General features: G+C 30.7%; 1 protein-coding gene across 1 annotated transcript; it reads left to right on the top strand.

The window, feature by feature from the left end:
* Positions 1-1,414: 1,414 nt before the first annotated feature.
* LOC108561362 (glutaredoxin domain-containing cysteine-rich protein CG31559-like) lies at positions 1,415-12,001 on the top strand (the record flags this gene model as incomplete). Its single annotated transcript, XM_017919257.1, has 3 exons — positions 1,415-1,648; positions 8,968-9,033; positions 11,537-12,001. Coding segments are annotated over 3 exons (477 nt in total), but the record flags the coding sequence as incomplete, so codon positions are not given.
* Between the last annotated feature and the right edge of the window lie 4,892 nt (positions 12,002-16,893).

Genomic DNA, 16,893 nt, shown 5'->3' with positions numbered 1-16,893 from the left:
TTTTTATTACATATTGCATCCAATTTGAATGTCCGCAAACGTAAATATAAATATTCAGTTGATAAGAAATAATAGAAACGGACTTTATCTCAGCAATAAATGCGCATATAATAACAGGTCATTGTATTAGGCATACACACAATAACATTGTTCTCGTCGCTCATACATGTGCTTTATTATATAAAGCAAGTTTGATGCATATCACGCATTATAATAAATACGGTTTTATGCCGGAATGGCAATAAATCCTTAAAATTTTATCCGATCTCGACGCGAATAGCTCAGGTAACATTTTGAAGCAAGGTTACTTTAACTGATTGCAACACTGTTTTCTGTCCATAATGATACACTCGTTGCATTCCCACGAATGGTGCATGCCATTTCTATAAAACAAATCATTTACCTGCAGCACGAAAACAAGATGTAACGCTTCCAAACGACGTACGCAAATCCCCGTGAATTTACAGCGAAGGTGCAAAAATATGAGAAATGCACAGTTCAAACAATTGGGATTTGCGTTATTTTTGGGTAACACCGGGAACGTGTCATTTAGGTCAACAGCAACATTTTCAGCGATGTTTCGTATTTGCGTTTTGCACACACACACAGCATAATCCCCCGTGACGTTTTATTGTGTGCCGCCATCACGTGTGTTTATTTCCGTTGCAGCAATAACAGTTTTCATAAATTTAATTAAAAACTTGATTCCGCGCTCTTGCTTCGCAATTAATAAACAGCGACAATTACTGTTATTAGCTCGTAATTGAAACATATTAAATTTCATGGTAAATATTGTTACATTAAACCGCTACGCGTGTAACAGCATTCCAACTGACTGATCGTATTGATTTCATCATTAATTACTCTATACTTTTATATCAAAACTCCTACTATTAGTTTTTAAATGTGAATTATATAATATGAATATTCCGTAAAAAATAGGTTTGTAAAATTATAATTACGTTGAGAAAATGCGAATTGTTGTGAGCAGACAGATAATAATATTTGAACAAGAAGGATTAAAAACTTTTGAGCGTAGTTATTGATGAAGCTTAAAGGTTTTGAAAGTCGTGTAAAAAACAGAAAGTTAGGACCACATGGATTGATGGTGTATGACAAACCAGACAGAATAATTCTGTCTGTGCGTCGGTCCCAACAGAACACGATTAATACTGATTTATTGCGCAGATGGATCTATTCCCTGTCTATATTTAATTCAGGTACATAATTCTTTCACGCCTCACTAATCCGCCACTCAGTAAATCGCATCGTCGGGAAAGAGAGAGAAAAACAAAAGGGATATTCTCTCGAGTATTCATCTCGAATTCAATGGTTACCAAGTATTTTGGATGTGGTAGCATTGTCGGGCATTTTATAGGAACAATAATATAATTGTTGCATTCGCTTGTTTCAGAGTTACAAAGAGAAGGATGCCGGGAAAGTGGTCGTTTATGCGACAACAATGGGTATAGTGAGGGAGACGCACCATGCCTGCATGAAGGTAAAACAAATCATGAGAACGCTGCTCGTGAAATTCGAGGAAAGGGATGTGTTCATGAGCACGGAATACCAGGCAGAAATTAGAGACCGCATGCGTTGCGATCACATTTTGGTGCCACAGGTGTTCGTCGATGGCCAACACATCGGGGTGAGTTTTTGTTTGGACTAACGAAAAAAAAGAAGATAAACCTGCACCTAAATCCACCATCACTTATCCCCAGATCCACACTCAGCCTAATTTATAATGTAAATATTATTTTCGACACTTCGCGAAATCCCTTAAGCACACTAAGATCAACACGTTCCCATTGAAATTACACATTTCTGAACACGAATTTGGTGTTGTAAATTGTTGATTTTCACTTTCGTAAATATCTCCTTATACGCATCTTTAAACTGATGCAATTCATCTTTTCTCTTTTATTAACAATTTCCAATATTTAATTCTCTAACTATTAACATTCATTCAATTACATTCATTTAGTTTCTAACACTAATTTTTTCTTTAATAAATACACAAATTATTTATATAACATCTCAGTCAAATATGTTATGGATTTTAATAGAATCGGAGCAAAATTATTGATATATTTTCATTTCAAACTTCTTAAATATATTAGGTTTAATGACTTCGAGTAAGACCGATTATATAACACAATGGAAGAGCACTTATAACATTGTCATATTGCGGAAAAGAATACTCTGTTCCGTGACCTGATTATGGTGTTCTGCTCTTAAAAGAGTGATGTAACTAAATACTTCGTCTATTATACGACGCACATCTAGTTTTCGGTCATTTACATCTAAAATACGACTACGCATTTGGAGTAACATAGAAAATATGATCACTGTTAATCCATCTTTTACAAAGTATTATTGCAGTATCCAAAGTAGCATAAATTCAAATTTCTTATTCAATTTCAATTATTTTCTACTTTATTTGTACATATTCACCTGGAAAAGATTGTATGAAGTTCAAGGCCCACTGAATTTTATAGATATTTACTTACGAAAATAACATGTTCGCCTTTACAATAAATTTAAGTAAATTTTAATAAGTAAATGATATGGGGGTATGCATTAGAGCAGCGTTTAGTTTGCATAATTGGCGTTGTTTGTAAACAATTATAAGTTTGGTTGATAATTTAGCCGTGACGGGAGGACGGCGGATGGTGGCGGGTTGTTGCATGCACCGCGCGCTTCTATCGATTACCTAACCTTAAAGGCAAATACAAAACGCTGGGCATTTGGATTGGATCAATCGTCCTTGACCTTACGCGTGCACCCTCGCTCGCGCTCACTTCTTACGCTCTCTGCCGCCCTCACAATACCAGAGAACTTCAAAACATCCCAACCCATTACCTCACCACCCCCACGACGACTTTCCACCATAAATTGGAGTGGTGCAGACTGTATGATTTAGTAGAACCGATAATACCAGCAACAGATGTGCACTGCAAGAAACAACAAACAAACTTTGCAAAGATAGAGGACCCGAACAATACGTTTTCCATGTCGCTTTAAGGATGATTCTCTCAGATAATGTCTTTTCTCAATCTTAATCTCAAATCGAAGTTCATCCAATTTAATTTTATTTCCAAATCGATAAAATTAGTTTGTAAATAATATAATTAGTTTATAAACTAAATTGAAACTTTAGCCGTCACAAATATAAATACAAACAACGTGTTTGAAAGACGTTAATTAATTGAATACTAATCATTAAGGGAAACCACCGTTTCAGCCAAGAGCATTGTAGAGTCAAGTTCATCCGCACTTGCTGAACCCTTCACATACCGGCACCAAAGTTACTCATAAACTATTTTGAAACTACTACAAAAGCGGACGGAATTCTCAAATATTCTCACCTTTTCTTAAACTCAAACTTTTTCTTCATAATTTTGTACCATGCACAAAACACACAACTAGTTTATAATAGAATAATGGATATTTTATATATGTGATTTATATATGCATATTTGTTTCGAATTCACGGTTGCATTATACCCCAAGGGCTGGGTTAATGCATATAAATATTATTTTAATGTAATCCCGCACTTTCCCGGGGGCCAGTTTTCATTGTGACCGTCAGTTTTGTGTATGTGTATAATTAAAAAAATATAATTGAATCAGAGATAACTGAAATGCAAAGCGCAATTGATTTATCGTTCATATGACAAATTTAAATTATAATTTAACATGTTTATTATTGGTAAAAATTATGACCAAAGGCCTCAAATTATAATTATTTTTGTTGTTTCATTTAATTTCGTATATTGAATTATATAGTATTATAGTCTTATATAATATTTCTATAATATTGCAGATTCTTTATATCAATCAATTTATTTTTGAAAAATAATGTAAAGTGAGGGTTTAACATGTGATTAAAACTGTATAATTGTAAGTTTTCTCGTTAGAAAGTTGTCTGATTCATCGAAACTGCAATTCAGAAACAATTTCGTAGAACAAGTCTGTCAGGAATTTCTAGAATACGTCCGCACTTCTATAGTAGTCGAATTACGTAAATATCGATCAATTCTGGGATGCTTCGTATTAAAAATTCAATTAAATTCTGCAGAGATGACTCGAGTACAAAGAACAGGAAAAAAAATGCGCGCGCTCACACAGCCATTATTCGTACACATACATAACAACGCCTCCGATATTTATGGTCGTGATTGGAATTGGAAGGAAATAAAAATTTTATAAATAAAGTCTGCTTGGAGTAAATAAAAACACGACCTAGATGGTCGACCTGGATTTCATTGGAGTCTTTCAATGCTGCACAATCAAAATAAATAAGGGGCTTTCTAATTGTACAACGTATCGATTGAAAATTTTCGTATGCATGGAAAGACATACAGAAAGAACAAAAAAAATATATAAATAAGCAGGCATATTTTTTGCGGTCACTAAACTGAAATTACTGCTGCTTATATCGACGTACAGCTACTAACAATAGTTACGGAATTTCTCGAATCGTAGAGGATAGAAAATGTTACAAATTAAAAGATGAAACCATTGTGCTTGCTTCCAATAGTATATTTTTTTTTTGCTTTGTCAACGTTACAATTACCAACAATGACTAGTATTGTTCTGTTTCTTTTAAGCTTGTTACTTCTAGCCCAACTAATGAGTTAATTAACACCAACCTTTTCTTTTACAAAATACGTTTTTTTTTTGTCAATTTAACGACGCCCTGGTATTCATTTTTACAATTTCATTCTTTAACGAAAAATTCAGTAACATTTTAGAAGCTAAATTTTATTATATTGTTTTTCACATAACATCACGTTTTCTTAGAAAGTGATCGAAAGTCCAGATAAATACACAGCAATATTTGTTAAATGAATAATAACTAAGAGGTCGAGTTTGTTTGTTCTCACTTAACAACACTATAAAACATTTTAAAATTTCTGAGGTTTTCTTTTGCTCTTTAACATAAAAAAAATACTTGGTTTAAGGAAAGTTTCCTAATTTGGACCATCTAAACATATTGATTTTTTTAATATTATCTAATTCAATTTAATTTCAAATCTGTATTTTCTTTCATTACATTGATAAAATCGTTTCCATATCTAGTTTAATTGAAATAGTTTACGGTCCAATTTTAAATATTACTAAATAAATTAATTATTCTAATAAGTGTTGACATAAAATCTTTCTTGTGTTTCGTATAACACGAAGACAACTATATCAAATGATGTAATTCAAAAGATGAAATTAGTATGAAACAATGTAGTTTATAAAGTGAAAGAGATCCACCGGAAATTGCTTTTTATGTACTGTAACATTCTCTTCGTTAAATTAGATAGTGAGTGTCATCAACACAGCATCTCAACTGAATAGAAAAGTAAATTATTTCTTTTATATTTTCTTTTCATTAGATATCGCCTTTCAAAATATAAATGCGACAATACAAATTAATTTTCAACAATTATTTTTGTATGCCTACGAAAGTTATATCAGAAAATTTGATAATTATGGAATTGTAAAAGAGGTAATGTTTTATTCAAATCTTTATAACAGCACTTCTTTACTCATAAAAACACATTTTACCTGTTTTTTTTTTCATTATTCAATATTACCTATTGTTAATAATACATCTAGCTTCATTTCACTTTAGTTGCTTCCAACAGTTTTAATTGTAGAAAGACAAAATCGAATTTAAAAATTAATGGAATCACTGGGCTGGAGAGGATTAATTTATGTTAGTCGAGAATAAAGTATTTGAGTTGTGTCTATTTTGAAAGGTCAGTTGTTGAACTTGATAAGCAAACATGTTGAATATTTGATTGCAACTCAAAAGAAAAGTAGCAAGTAGACTTATTATTAAATTTTATAAATAAGCATGTGGATAAGTGTTGCTACAAGAAATATTGTACGGAATTCGGCGTATTAAGCTGTAGCAAATTTAGTGTCTTCCAGTTCGTGTGCAGACATTGCTCCACCCGTTTTTGCGTCGGGACAGTGACCTGAAGCCAGACATTCCACGCCCATCCCTTACTAAAGGGATGAAGCTGGGCGAGATTCTGGATTCGGGTGCGCGATTTCATCTCGCCCTTCCCCACATAAATACTACAAAGCAGAATTTCCAAACTATTTCATGTACACGCTAAGGACCACACCATATCCTAATTGCTTCTCCTTATAGCTCTACATATACAACAACAACAAAAAAACAAACAACCAGACAGCCAAGGATAAGAAGGAAACTGAGTCTTCGGTAGGTGATGTATTGAGCTTTGTTCCACAAGTAAACCTGATTTCAGTTTATAATTCACGTCGACGATAACGTAAAATGGATGGATACCTCTCGAACAGTATGTGTGTTTACATTAGCGACTAGCTCTATCGATCGAGGTAGCTTCGCATAATGGAACAGTTCACATGCAGTTATTATATTACATAACAGAAACAGGTCTTTTCTGACAAAAAAAAAATTGGAATGAAACATCACACTTCAACACGAAAAATGTAATATTTTAAAACATTCAATTAACATAAAAATACGGTTCTCGCCTTTCCATTACATATGAAGAGTGCTTAATAATAATACAAAAAAAAAGCAGAAGGTAAATCCGCTTAGAAGCTTTTTGTAAACAAATCAATTATTAATCGATGTACGTAATAATAAATGCGGCCTTGAAAGAGGCTCAGGTTCAAGTTCATTAAAAACAGCGTTAGAAAGTATTGGTATTATCAAGCGGCGCAGCAATTCAACGACCTCTGCATTAATGAACACAAAATTTTCAGACCAATTAAGCCTCCAACTTTGTAGACTAAATGCACATGTTTATATATAATTATTTTATTTTATAATTATTAAGAACTATTGATCATTTCTTAAATTGAATGTGATTTATAAAAGTTATGCGCCAGAATTTTTCTGCAAGTCTTTGTTATTGATATAAAGTGAGCACATTAACTTTATCCTACGCGTCTACCTTTCTTTCCAACAAAAATGTATTTGCCTTATCACATCACAATGATAGATGTTCATGAGCACGTGAGTCAAGAAAAACTTGAGCTTGCCCTCAGGTAGGTGAATCTAAGCAGAAACCTCATCTATTACACTCATTGTTAATCCCTCTTAGATATACTCCTCTAATGGATGAATTAAAGCTTTTCTTACAAACCCATCTAAAGCACTTAATTAACATCAATTATTAAAAAAAAAACTAATCAATTTTAATTGGATATTAATCTGAAAAATGCATAGAAATAAAAAACATTTTTAATTATAATTCGTTCGTTAACTTCTCATTTGAAGGGCGATAATCCGACATGACAATGTTTTCTTCATCTCGTCGACTTCTTTTGTCTTCATAAAGCTCTGCCATCGGAGCAACTGAAGATTTCTATCTAAGCAAAAAAAAAATCGAGAGAACGAGACTGCTTTCAATTAAGTTCATAAACTTATGCGCCGAGGGGTGAAAAAAGCTGTGTACAAAAATTGTGGAATTGTTTGCTTAATATTAAGAGACGGAAACAGAGTGTCTATATATGTGAGTGAGACTGAGAGACAAAATAACAGCAGCAACGAAAACAATAACAAAAAACTGAAGTAAACAAGCGGTGGAGTTCTCGGCTATTCATTTTTTTTTATATAAAAGATTTACATTTAAAGTGTCATCGGGGATGCTCGTTTTTTGCCGCACGTGTCATACATGCAAATGTCTTTTGTATTTGAGAAAACAAAGGTACATTATATTTTTATTTCTCGTTAATTAAAACCTGGAGAGAATACTTATATTACTTTAATTATACTTTTTAATTTATTGTTCAACACTCTTTACTTTCTTGTTTATTTAAACACAAAGATTAAATGTTTAAAGTAATTGATTGAATAATTAAAGATTTATTAAAAGTGAATAGTTTAATTAAAATTTAATTCTATCCAAGCTTTTGCGCGGTCGTTTTTTTCAGCAACGTAATTACTTATAAATTGAAAGATTCCAAACCTGAAATTGTGTAGCGGAAAATGAAAATGTAACACGAAGGGCGGTTATATGGAAGCAAGACGAAGAATGTAGTAGAGGCATCAGCGAGTAATTGAGTTGCCTACGCGATCGACGACATTAAGAAAAGAGAAACAAACGCCGAGCATGTTATGTGGTCACTAGGACATAGAAAGAGGTCGTCTTTAATGTAATGCCATAACACATTATACAAGATCTCATTACTTTCATGTTAGTATCAATAAATATATATATAGGGAAATTACCCTTGGCCAGAAATATTACATATTTTCTGCTCGAAACATTAATATAAATAACATTGTGTTATTTCGTTTTTTTTTCTGTTATACGAAAAGAATTATAATGGAACGCTAATTTAGACAAATTGTCGTTAGAATTCGTTTGCATGCACGATTTTAGTTTGGCGCCGGCCGCAATCGTCTCTATTTATATAAGTATTTGCGTGCAAATGGAATTGAATTAACTTTGTACCTGGATTACCACCTGACAATATGTATAATTAAATCACATTCAATATTCCCAATTTTCTATTAACTGCGCAGATGGTAATAGGAAATTCCTTTTTACGAAATTTACTACTGATTTCTTTAGAAATTTAACTTATGTAGAAGTAGTTGTATTCAATTCTAAATATTAATGATATACACACATGGCAACACACAAAATTTAATAATGAAATATTAATGATTTATTTTAATTAATCTAACTTTAAATATGACTGTAGAAAAGTTACATATTTGCATGAAAGTATTATGTGACTGTATGATACACAGTATATATGGGAAGGAAATGGTGAAAGCACTTCCAGTTTCATCACTCTCAGAAAACATGCATCATTTATCAAGGGACAAAGAACAAAAGTCCATATAATACTGTGCTATTTTCGCGCGTACATTACATATCCTTTCTATTCCATTTTCCTATTAGATTATCTCGCAAAATATAATATATTTAAATGAAACTATATTTTTTTTGTTTACAGGATGCTGAAACTATAGAGAGGTTGAACGAGACCGGCGAGTTGCGTAGGATATTAAAACCTTACAAGGTGAGAGATGCTATTTAATCTACTTATTTACTTTTACTCATGAAACCACATTTAAAAATTATAATATCTTAAAGGAAAAAGAAAAACTAAACAACTGAAAATACTCTACATCCACCGTTGTTGTTATAGTTTTACGTTTTTGCATCACTCTTCCAGATCCTCAAATCTTCTTCATTAAATAAGTTCACTTGACTACATTTTACATATTAATAAAAAATGTATATAAAAACTAAAGAGGAACATTGAATTATTCTCAAAAAAAACAAAACTTTTTAACAGAAATTGCTTTATCAATTATGAAATGTGAAGCTTAAGGATTTATTTTTTTTAAACTGAATCGAGGTTTAAATAAAAGTAAGGACTCTCTCAGTCTTTCGAGCTTTCCCACATTTAAGGAATTTAATTTTAAAAGTGTAAAAGTGCTTTTTTTTTAAATCCGCTTCTATTTAACACGCCGTGTTTTGGTGACTCACCTTTTGGTGTAGCGAACGTTGAACATGCAGATGAGAGTGAAGGAGATAAGAGAGATCCCATTTGGATAAGTGCCAATAAGGCCGACTGCGATTCAACAGGCTGAGCGGCATTTTGAGCTGTTGAGCTTCAAGTATACGTTGGTAAAGTACTCAAATCCATATGCGAAGTTCGTAAAACTAAAGCCTTTTATATTTTAATTCCAATTTAAACGTTCTTTTAAAGTTATATTTTTTTCATGAAAATATTTTATTAAATCGATCGTAGACTTATATATTTTGTGTTAATTTTTAATTAATTAAGTTTTAAATTATTTATTTACATGATAATACAATATAGATAATTTTATCTTAAAATACAATCTACATTCATGCCCTTATGGATTGCAACGATTATTTTAAAAATCGTCTTATTTTGGCACAGCTGCAATCCTTATTTGTATTATACTAACTTTATTTACTAATTATTTTAATATAGACTCTCGTATACAGTCATACCTCGGTTAACGTTGCCTCTGACAAGCCCCGTTTAATTTACAATTATTTTCAAATAAAATTTAATTATAGTGGCTAATAGTAAATTACACTAACTCATACATAATTAACGTTAACAAATAATCAATGTCCTGCTAATTGCATGAATTAGAGTGTTTAGTTTACACGAACATGGACTTTAACGAGATTTTCAATTAATTTAAACGCACACTTCAATGCATGTAACGAAAAGAACTATATTTTTTTCTCTTCAACATTAATTAAATGTGTATTTTTCTACTAACAATTGCAAATGTGTAAAATTAATCCAATCATCTGTTTTGATTGTATTTAGATGTTTATCCGTCGTTTCCAGGGCCGGTGAACTTTGCATGTTGAGCAATGTCAATGTTTATTCAAAACAAGAAAGGGCTGGTGTAACCAATATGATTGTTTGATGAGTTGAAACGTTTAATATGATTTTCATAAATGGTCTGCACGAATTAAATAATATATATGTACATAAATATATAAGTAAAAAGTGCAGACAAGAGTGAAGGAGCAAAAGAGTGAAGGAGAGGGGTTTCAAGTGGTCCGCCGTCTGGGATAACATAAAATGTTTATCCTAGATGTCTTTGTTTTAATATGTAGTAAAAGGACCCGCTGTTAAATATTTGCACGACGAAAGTTCGACAATTAAATTTTGCCTCCATCATGATTTTCGGCTGTCGAAATTAAAATCGCTCAACTGATGGGGATTAAATTGTATCGAGTCGCATTAATTTTAATTAGCTACTAACTCATTAAAAACAAGTATTGTATTTGTATACTCTTTTATTTGTAGTTTTTAAATTTATTATATTATATCAAAATATAAATAAATGAAATAAGTTTATGGATAATCTTATCATGTTAATTCTGTAGAAATGAGTTTATTTGGAGCTAGAAAATTGCAAATTTCTAGAGAACTGAATCATACTTCGGATGGTATGGACTATCAAAATTCATCCCAAATTAAAGGGTAATTTCTATTTCCTCGGCATTTTCTAGGAAATTATATGTTCATGTTCAAAAGTTTACCACCACCAAGAGTTAAGTTTATGTGTTTTTTTAAATTTATTATACAATTGTTTACTGAAATGTATTTCGTGTAACACCACAAACTATATAAACGTTTTCAATAAATTTCTTGACATGGCCAAGCGCCAGCGCAATATGCTGTCCAGTATGTTGTCCCTTCTATTTGTAAAATTGTCGACAAATTTACTTGGTCAAATATATACTTACAATTTATATTATTACATGAAATATTAAACCATTCTCAATGCAAAATCCGAATTTAAACTATAACACTATTACATTACTGTTTTAACTAAATTTCATCATCCTTGAGTAGTGATCTACAATAAAATTATGTAAATTATAAAGATGAAAAGGTCAGAGTATTACATTTGAATATTGACTTTTGCTTGATGATCAATAATGATAGAACAACCTAGACTAATATATCTATGATTCTTTTATGCTATTAATAATATATTTTGTGATTCTGTTTCTAGAGTATGGATGCCTGTACAACGTGTAAATCGTGCGGCGGCTTTCGTCTACTTCCTTGTCCAGTCTGCAACGGCAGCAAGAAGTCGTTGCATAGGAATCATTTCACCGCGGAATTCGTGGCGCTCAAGTGCATGAATTGCGACGAAGTCGGTCTCGTCAAGTGCAGCTCTTGTTCTTGAACGGAAAACAAGTCGAAGAGATTCATGGAAGTAATATATTAGTTGCTCAAGGAGGGGAAGAGAAGACAATCGAAAGGAGAGTGCAGTGGACATTTAAATTATAGATTACATATATTTCTTCTATCTATCATTTTTTTTTTCTATATATTAAAATTCTGTATTTTGTAAATATTTTTTAACGAACGTGTGTAGTTTTAGGTACATGGTTTATCTCTGAGGGATCGACTAAAAGTAATAGAAACCTTAATTTAAGCATACACATAAATAAATATATAAATAGAGAGATTAAACAAGTCATTTATTTGTTCATATTTGTTTTAAATTATTATTCTATTAATTTCAACAATTTATATTGTTTCATTATTTCTTTTTCTATATATTTACATATATATATAAATCTATTTTTATTTTCAGATATTATTGCAAATTTAATATTATTGAATTGATGTATTTTTATTGAAATTACAAAAAAAAAAGTAAAATAAATATGATATTAATTAATTAATTAACTTTCATTTACATCCTTAACATGTAAAACGAAATACTTTTTTTTGTATATGAATTTTAGTGTATTCCCTTTTTATAGTTAAAAAAAAATTGTCAATGATTAATCTTCTTTATACAGTTTTTCGTAATACGTCTCGTGCTTTGTTCAAGTTATGCGCTTTTATTGCCGTGAACTGAAGATACAAACACGCGATGACATCGTTTGCAAACTCTATAAAAATGTGCCAGTCCATCAGCCTGCGACTAGACTAAACTAATATGCTCTTATTGTACCTTTTTGCTCCAACAAAAAAAGGACAAATATAAAGAAAGTGCTCGGATATTGCGTTGAGATCGTATTCTTACTGTCAAGTTAAAGATACAAAAGTATCTGTGTTAGTCCTTATTTCAAGTTAAATCCTAAAGATCTCCGACGAGTACTGATTGCACATTAGTACATTTTTATGTATGCAATAACATAACCAATGAGGATTTGAAAATTAAAGAATCATCATCAGAAACATATATTAATGAAGTAATTATATAATTTATTATACAAAACCTATTATTATTATACCAGTTTATAATACAACTAGAAAAGGTGTAACTAGATTTTACAAACTTGCATCATTTTAAAGCCAAATTGCAAACAAAGTAAGTAGATTTTCTAAGTATGATGCAAGTCTTCGAAATGTCCAATCATTCAGTTTTCATATGCATCTTTTGAATCTATTCAATCTGTTATAGTTTCCGAGAAAATGTGAAAAAACCTAAATTATTCATGTTTATAATTTGAACGCGAATTACAGCACATTCGCCACATTCCTCAAACATCGAGCTTTCATATGAGTCTTTAAAATGTGAAAATTATGTGTGAACACTAGTTATGCCATCTAGTTAAACTCAATTAGTCTTAAGTAGTTTTTCGGTATTCACTGAAATTTTATTCTCTATCAGATAACAAATGTGTCTGACAGATATTTATTAAAAAGTTGATATTAATAAAACTATTGATTATCACGATTAATCGAAGTTGATAAATGGAATTAATGAAAGTGACTGATAAGAAGTAGGGAAGAGAAAATGAAAAGTTTACATCGATGTATCTTTATATCCTGGCCAAGGACGATTGTTATAAATCGAAGCGAGAGGTTTGGTGCGGAAACCGCCAAGAATTATTAAGTGGCGAATCCCCTGGAAATATCGATTCGCTGAAGAAAGTTTACCAACTCATAATTCGTCCACGGTGACACAAGGAATCCAAAAGTTACACAACACAAAACAATTCTCTTTCCCGTGTTTAGGATGAGAAGTTGAAGAAAAGAAAGAAAAAACAATATTGCACTTTCTGAAGAATAAAAATAAAATAATATGAATTAAAATGTTTTTTGTTTTGTGTTAATACTTTATTTTCAATGGCAAATTTAATTTGTGTGAAAGACGCGATCAAGATTTCCACATGCAATAAATTAATTAACCCTTTAAGCTCATGAATTTTACGACTGTAATATAATGAAAATGAACCAAGAGACCAGTGAAACCGTGTTTCCATACTCCACGGTTCTCTCTCTCAAAAAAAAAATAACAAACTTGATGATTCCTACAATTTATTCATTCCTTGTGTATAAACCTCCAACATATTAAACTTCTATTTTTATCTCATATTATACACGCTCCAAAAATTAATAACCTAAGGGTAATTTAAATTCCAATGAACAAAAAAAACCATGTGTATTAACAACATGTCTAACATTTTAAAGTGAGTTTCCGCGTTATAAATAACTTTCATAAAAAAGTCTGTAAAGTAAATTTAGGAACAAATTGTTACAAATTATTTTATATTACAAACAATCAATATCATAAGTTAATATATTAGCAGTGCTTTTCAGGCAATCGCAAGCCCGACAACAGAAATACCGTCAATCAAATTTTCGACGTTCGAAATCCCGACAACCATAATCCCGACTGTATCAAAATCTCGACTATATCGAAAATGTCTACAATAACATTTTTAAATCATTTTGGAGTGTAGTGACTTTTAAATTGTTAATTATAAATAATAACAATTAATAATCTAATTGTATTTGAGATTATTTTATAATGTTAAGGTTTATTATGAATAATTCAACAAAATCAAATAAATTAATAATAATTTATTGTTATTAAAAATAAAAATGTAGCACAAGGTTACTACGCTCCGAAATAATTTAAAAATGTTATTTTAAAAATTTTCGATACAGTCGGGATTTCGAACATCGGGATTTCGATAGACGGTATTTCGGTTGTCGGGCTTGCGATATAGACCCCTTTTCAGGATATTATAAATTCCAAAAAGTTTAATTTCAGATATTTCAAAACAGAAACGTTGTCTACAATCGTAAAAACACGCCTTTCTCCGTGTGTTGGCTTTTAATAATTAAATGCGTTGGGGGTTATCGACCTGGGCTTTCGCTAAGCGAAGCCGTTTTATGTCTGCTGAAATATTAATATCTGCACAAAAGTTCTCCCGCTCCTAATTAACAGTTCGTGCACAAAGGAACTTTGAAACGTAATCATTATTATTATTATAAGAACTCTTGGCGGACATAGCAGGCGACGAAAAATTAATTGAGTAAATATTTAACATCCCATACAATTTTTATTACCGTTCGCCTTTTGCACAATTCATTTCCGTAATAAGCTTTGTACTTAAATCTAATTAATTACATATAAAATAGTGTGAAGTAGAATAAACACATGTATACGATTATTATTGATTTTATTAAAAACTTTTAGAAAATCTATATAGATTTCATTAGCTAAGTAGATTGGGATTCAATTCCTGTCAAATTATAATCCCGACTACTGGAATTTACGTTTCAATTCCCGAGATTATTATGAACGGAATATCAACAATGAGAATGCAAAATAAATAAATCTTATAAATATGGAATTTTCCAAAATCAAGCATTTAAATATGCATAAGATTTGTATAAAAATAAGATTGATTAACAAGTGTTTTTTTTTAAACGGAACCTAGTGAATTTATAAAAGTGTATAATTTAGGTATAATCCAATAATTTAAACCAATGGAAGAAAAAAAATGTTAAGAATTAAAAAAGCAGCTGAAATTATAGATGTGGATGCGCCGGGTATATGCATTAATACGATGGCAATCGCAAGCCCGACAACCGAAATACCGTCGATCAAATTCCCAACGTTTGAAATCCTGACTGTATCAAAATCCCGACAAACATAATAGCGACTGTATCAAAATCTCGACTATATCAAAAATGTCTACAATAACATTTTTAAATTATTCCGGAACGTAGTGACTTTTAAATTGTTATTAATAATAAATAATAACAATTAATAATCTGATTGTATTTGAGTTTATTTCATAATGTTAAGGTTTATTATGAATAATTCAACAAAATCAAGTTAATTATTAATAATTTATTGTTATTAATAATAAAAATGTAGCACGCTCCGAAATAATTTAAAAATGTTATTGTAAAAAATTTTCGATATAGTCGGGATGATGGTTGTCGAGATTCTGATACAGTCGGGATTATGGTTGACAAAATTTTGATATACTCAGGATTTCGATACAGTCGGGATTTCAATAGACGGTCTTTCGGTTGTCGGGCTTGCGATATAGACCCAAATTAATAATGAATAATTATTAAATCAAGAGTGTTTCCAAGAAATTATAAACAAATACGCAATAATATGACTAAAATAAAACTTAATGACCTATAGTCAATAGCCCTTTGTATCAGTTGACTTTTTTTGAAATTATATATATTTATTTTGTACTTTTTATTTCTGTATATGTTTTCTTAATTAATTAACTTAACCTGTCAACTTGACTTATCATAATTAATCTAAAATTGAAAGATTCAAAACCTGCGTAATGTATAATTAATAAACTGTTGCTTTTAATATTGTTCACCAGCAGAATTCATTACATAAATGATTCAATCTTTGATTGAATAGTGTTGGAATTTATTAAAACATTCTAATAGTTTCATTATAAGATTCAATTTCCCTTATGTACATTTTGTATCTTCCAAGCAATTAAGTTTCCCACTGAGCCGTGCAACGCGTCGTAGTTTAACCAAAAAGAAAAACGACAATAAACTGTAATATGCATAGTTTAAGATTCTCCGCTAATTTCCAACACTACCGTATTTAACAAATTTAATATTTCTACATAACATTCAGTTATTATTACATTATAAGTTTTTTTTCTGTTTCCTTTTACTTTCCTAATAATACTCATAAGAAACATACATTATTTTTAGACAAAAAAAATGAAACAAAAGTCTAATTAACTAGATTTGTCTTTCTAATTAATGCAACATCACTAGGTAACTATTTCCGGCAACATCACATAAATTTGTCGTTTTTCTTCATTTCATGTGCTAAAATAAGCAATTATTGGTCACAATTTCTATCCATGTTACTGTATTAAAGTTCGATACTTATTATAAACTACTCAAACATAATATAAATGAAAAAGAAAGCAAATAAAGATTTATTTAAAAAAAAACTTGATGTATTAGAATATATTAGAAGTAGCAAGAATATTGGGGATTTATAGTACACATAACTAAGTGAGGGAGATAATATGAGAACTCCTTTGAATATGCGGATTAGAATGTTCGGTGTTATACTTTGAATATAGATTATATCTATTTTGGTGAAGGTGC

This window comes from Nicrophorus vespilloides, unplaced genomic scaffold (assembly GCF_001412225.1).
Source record: "Nicrophorus vespilloides isolate i.1.1-1 unplaced genomic scaffold, Nicve_v1.0, whole genome shotgun sequence".
Taxonomy (NCBI): domain Eukaryota; kingdom Metazoa; phylum Arthropoda; class Insecta; order Coleoptera; family Silphidae; genus Nicrophorus; species Nicrophorus vespilloides.
This window is presented reverse-complemented; position numbering and strand designations above follow the sequence as displayed.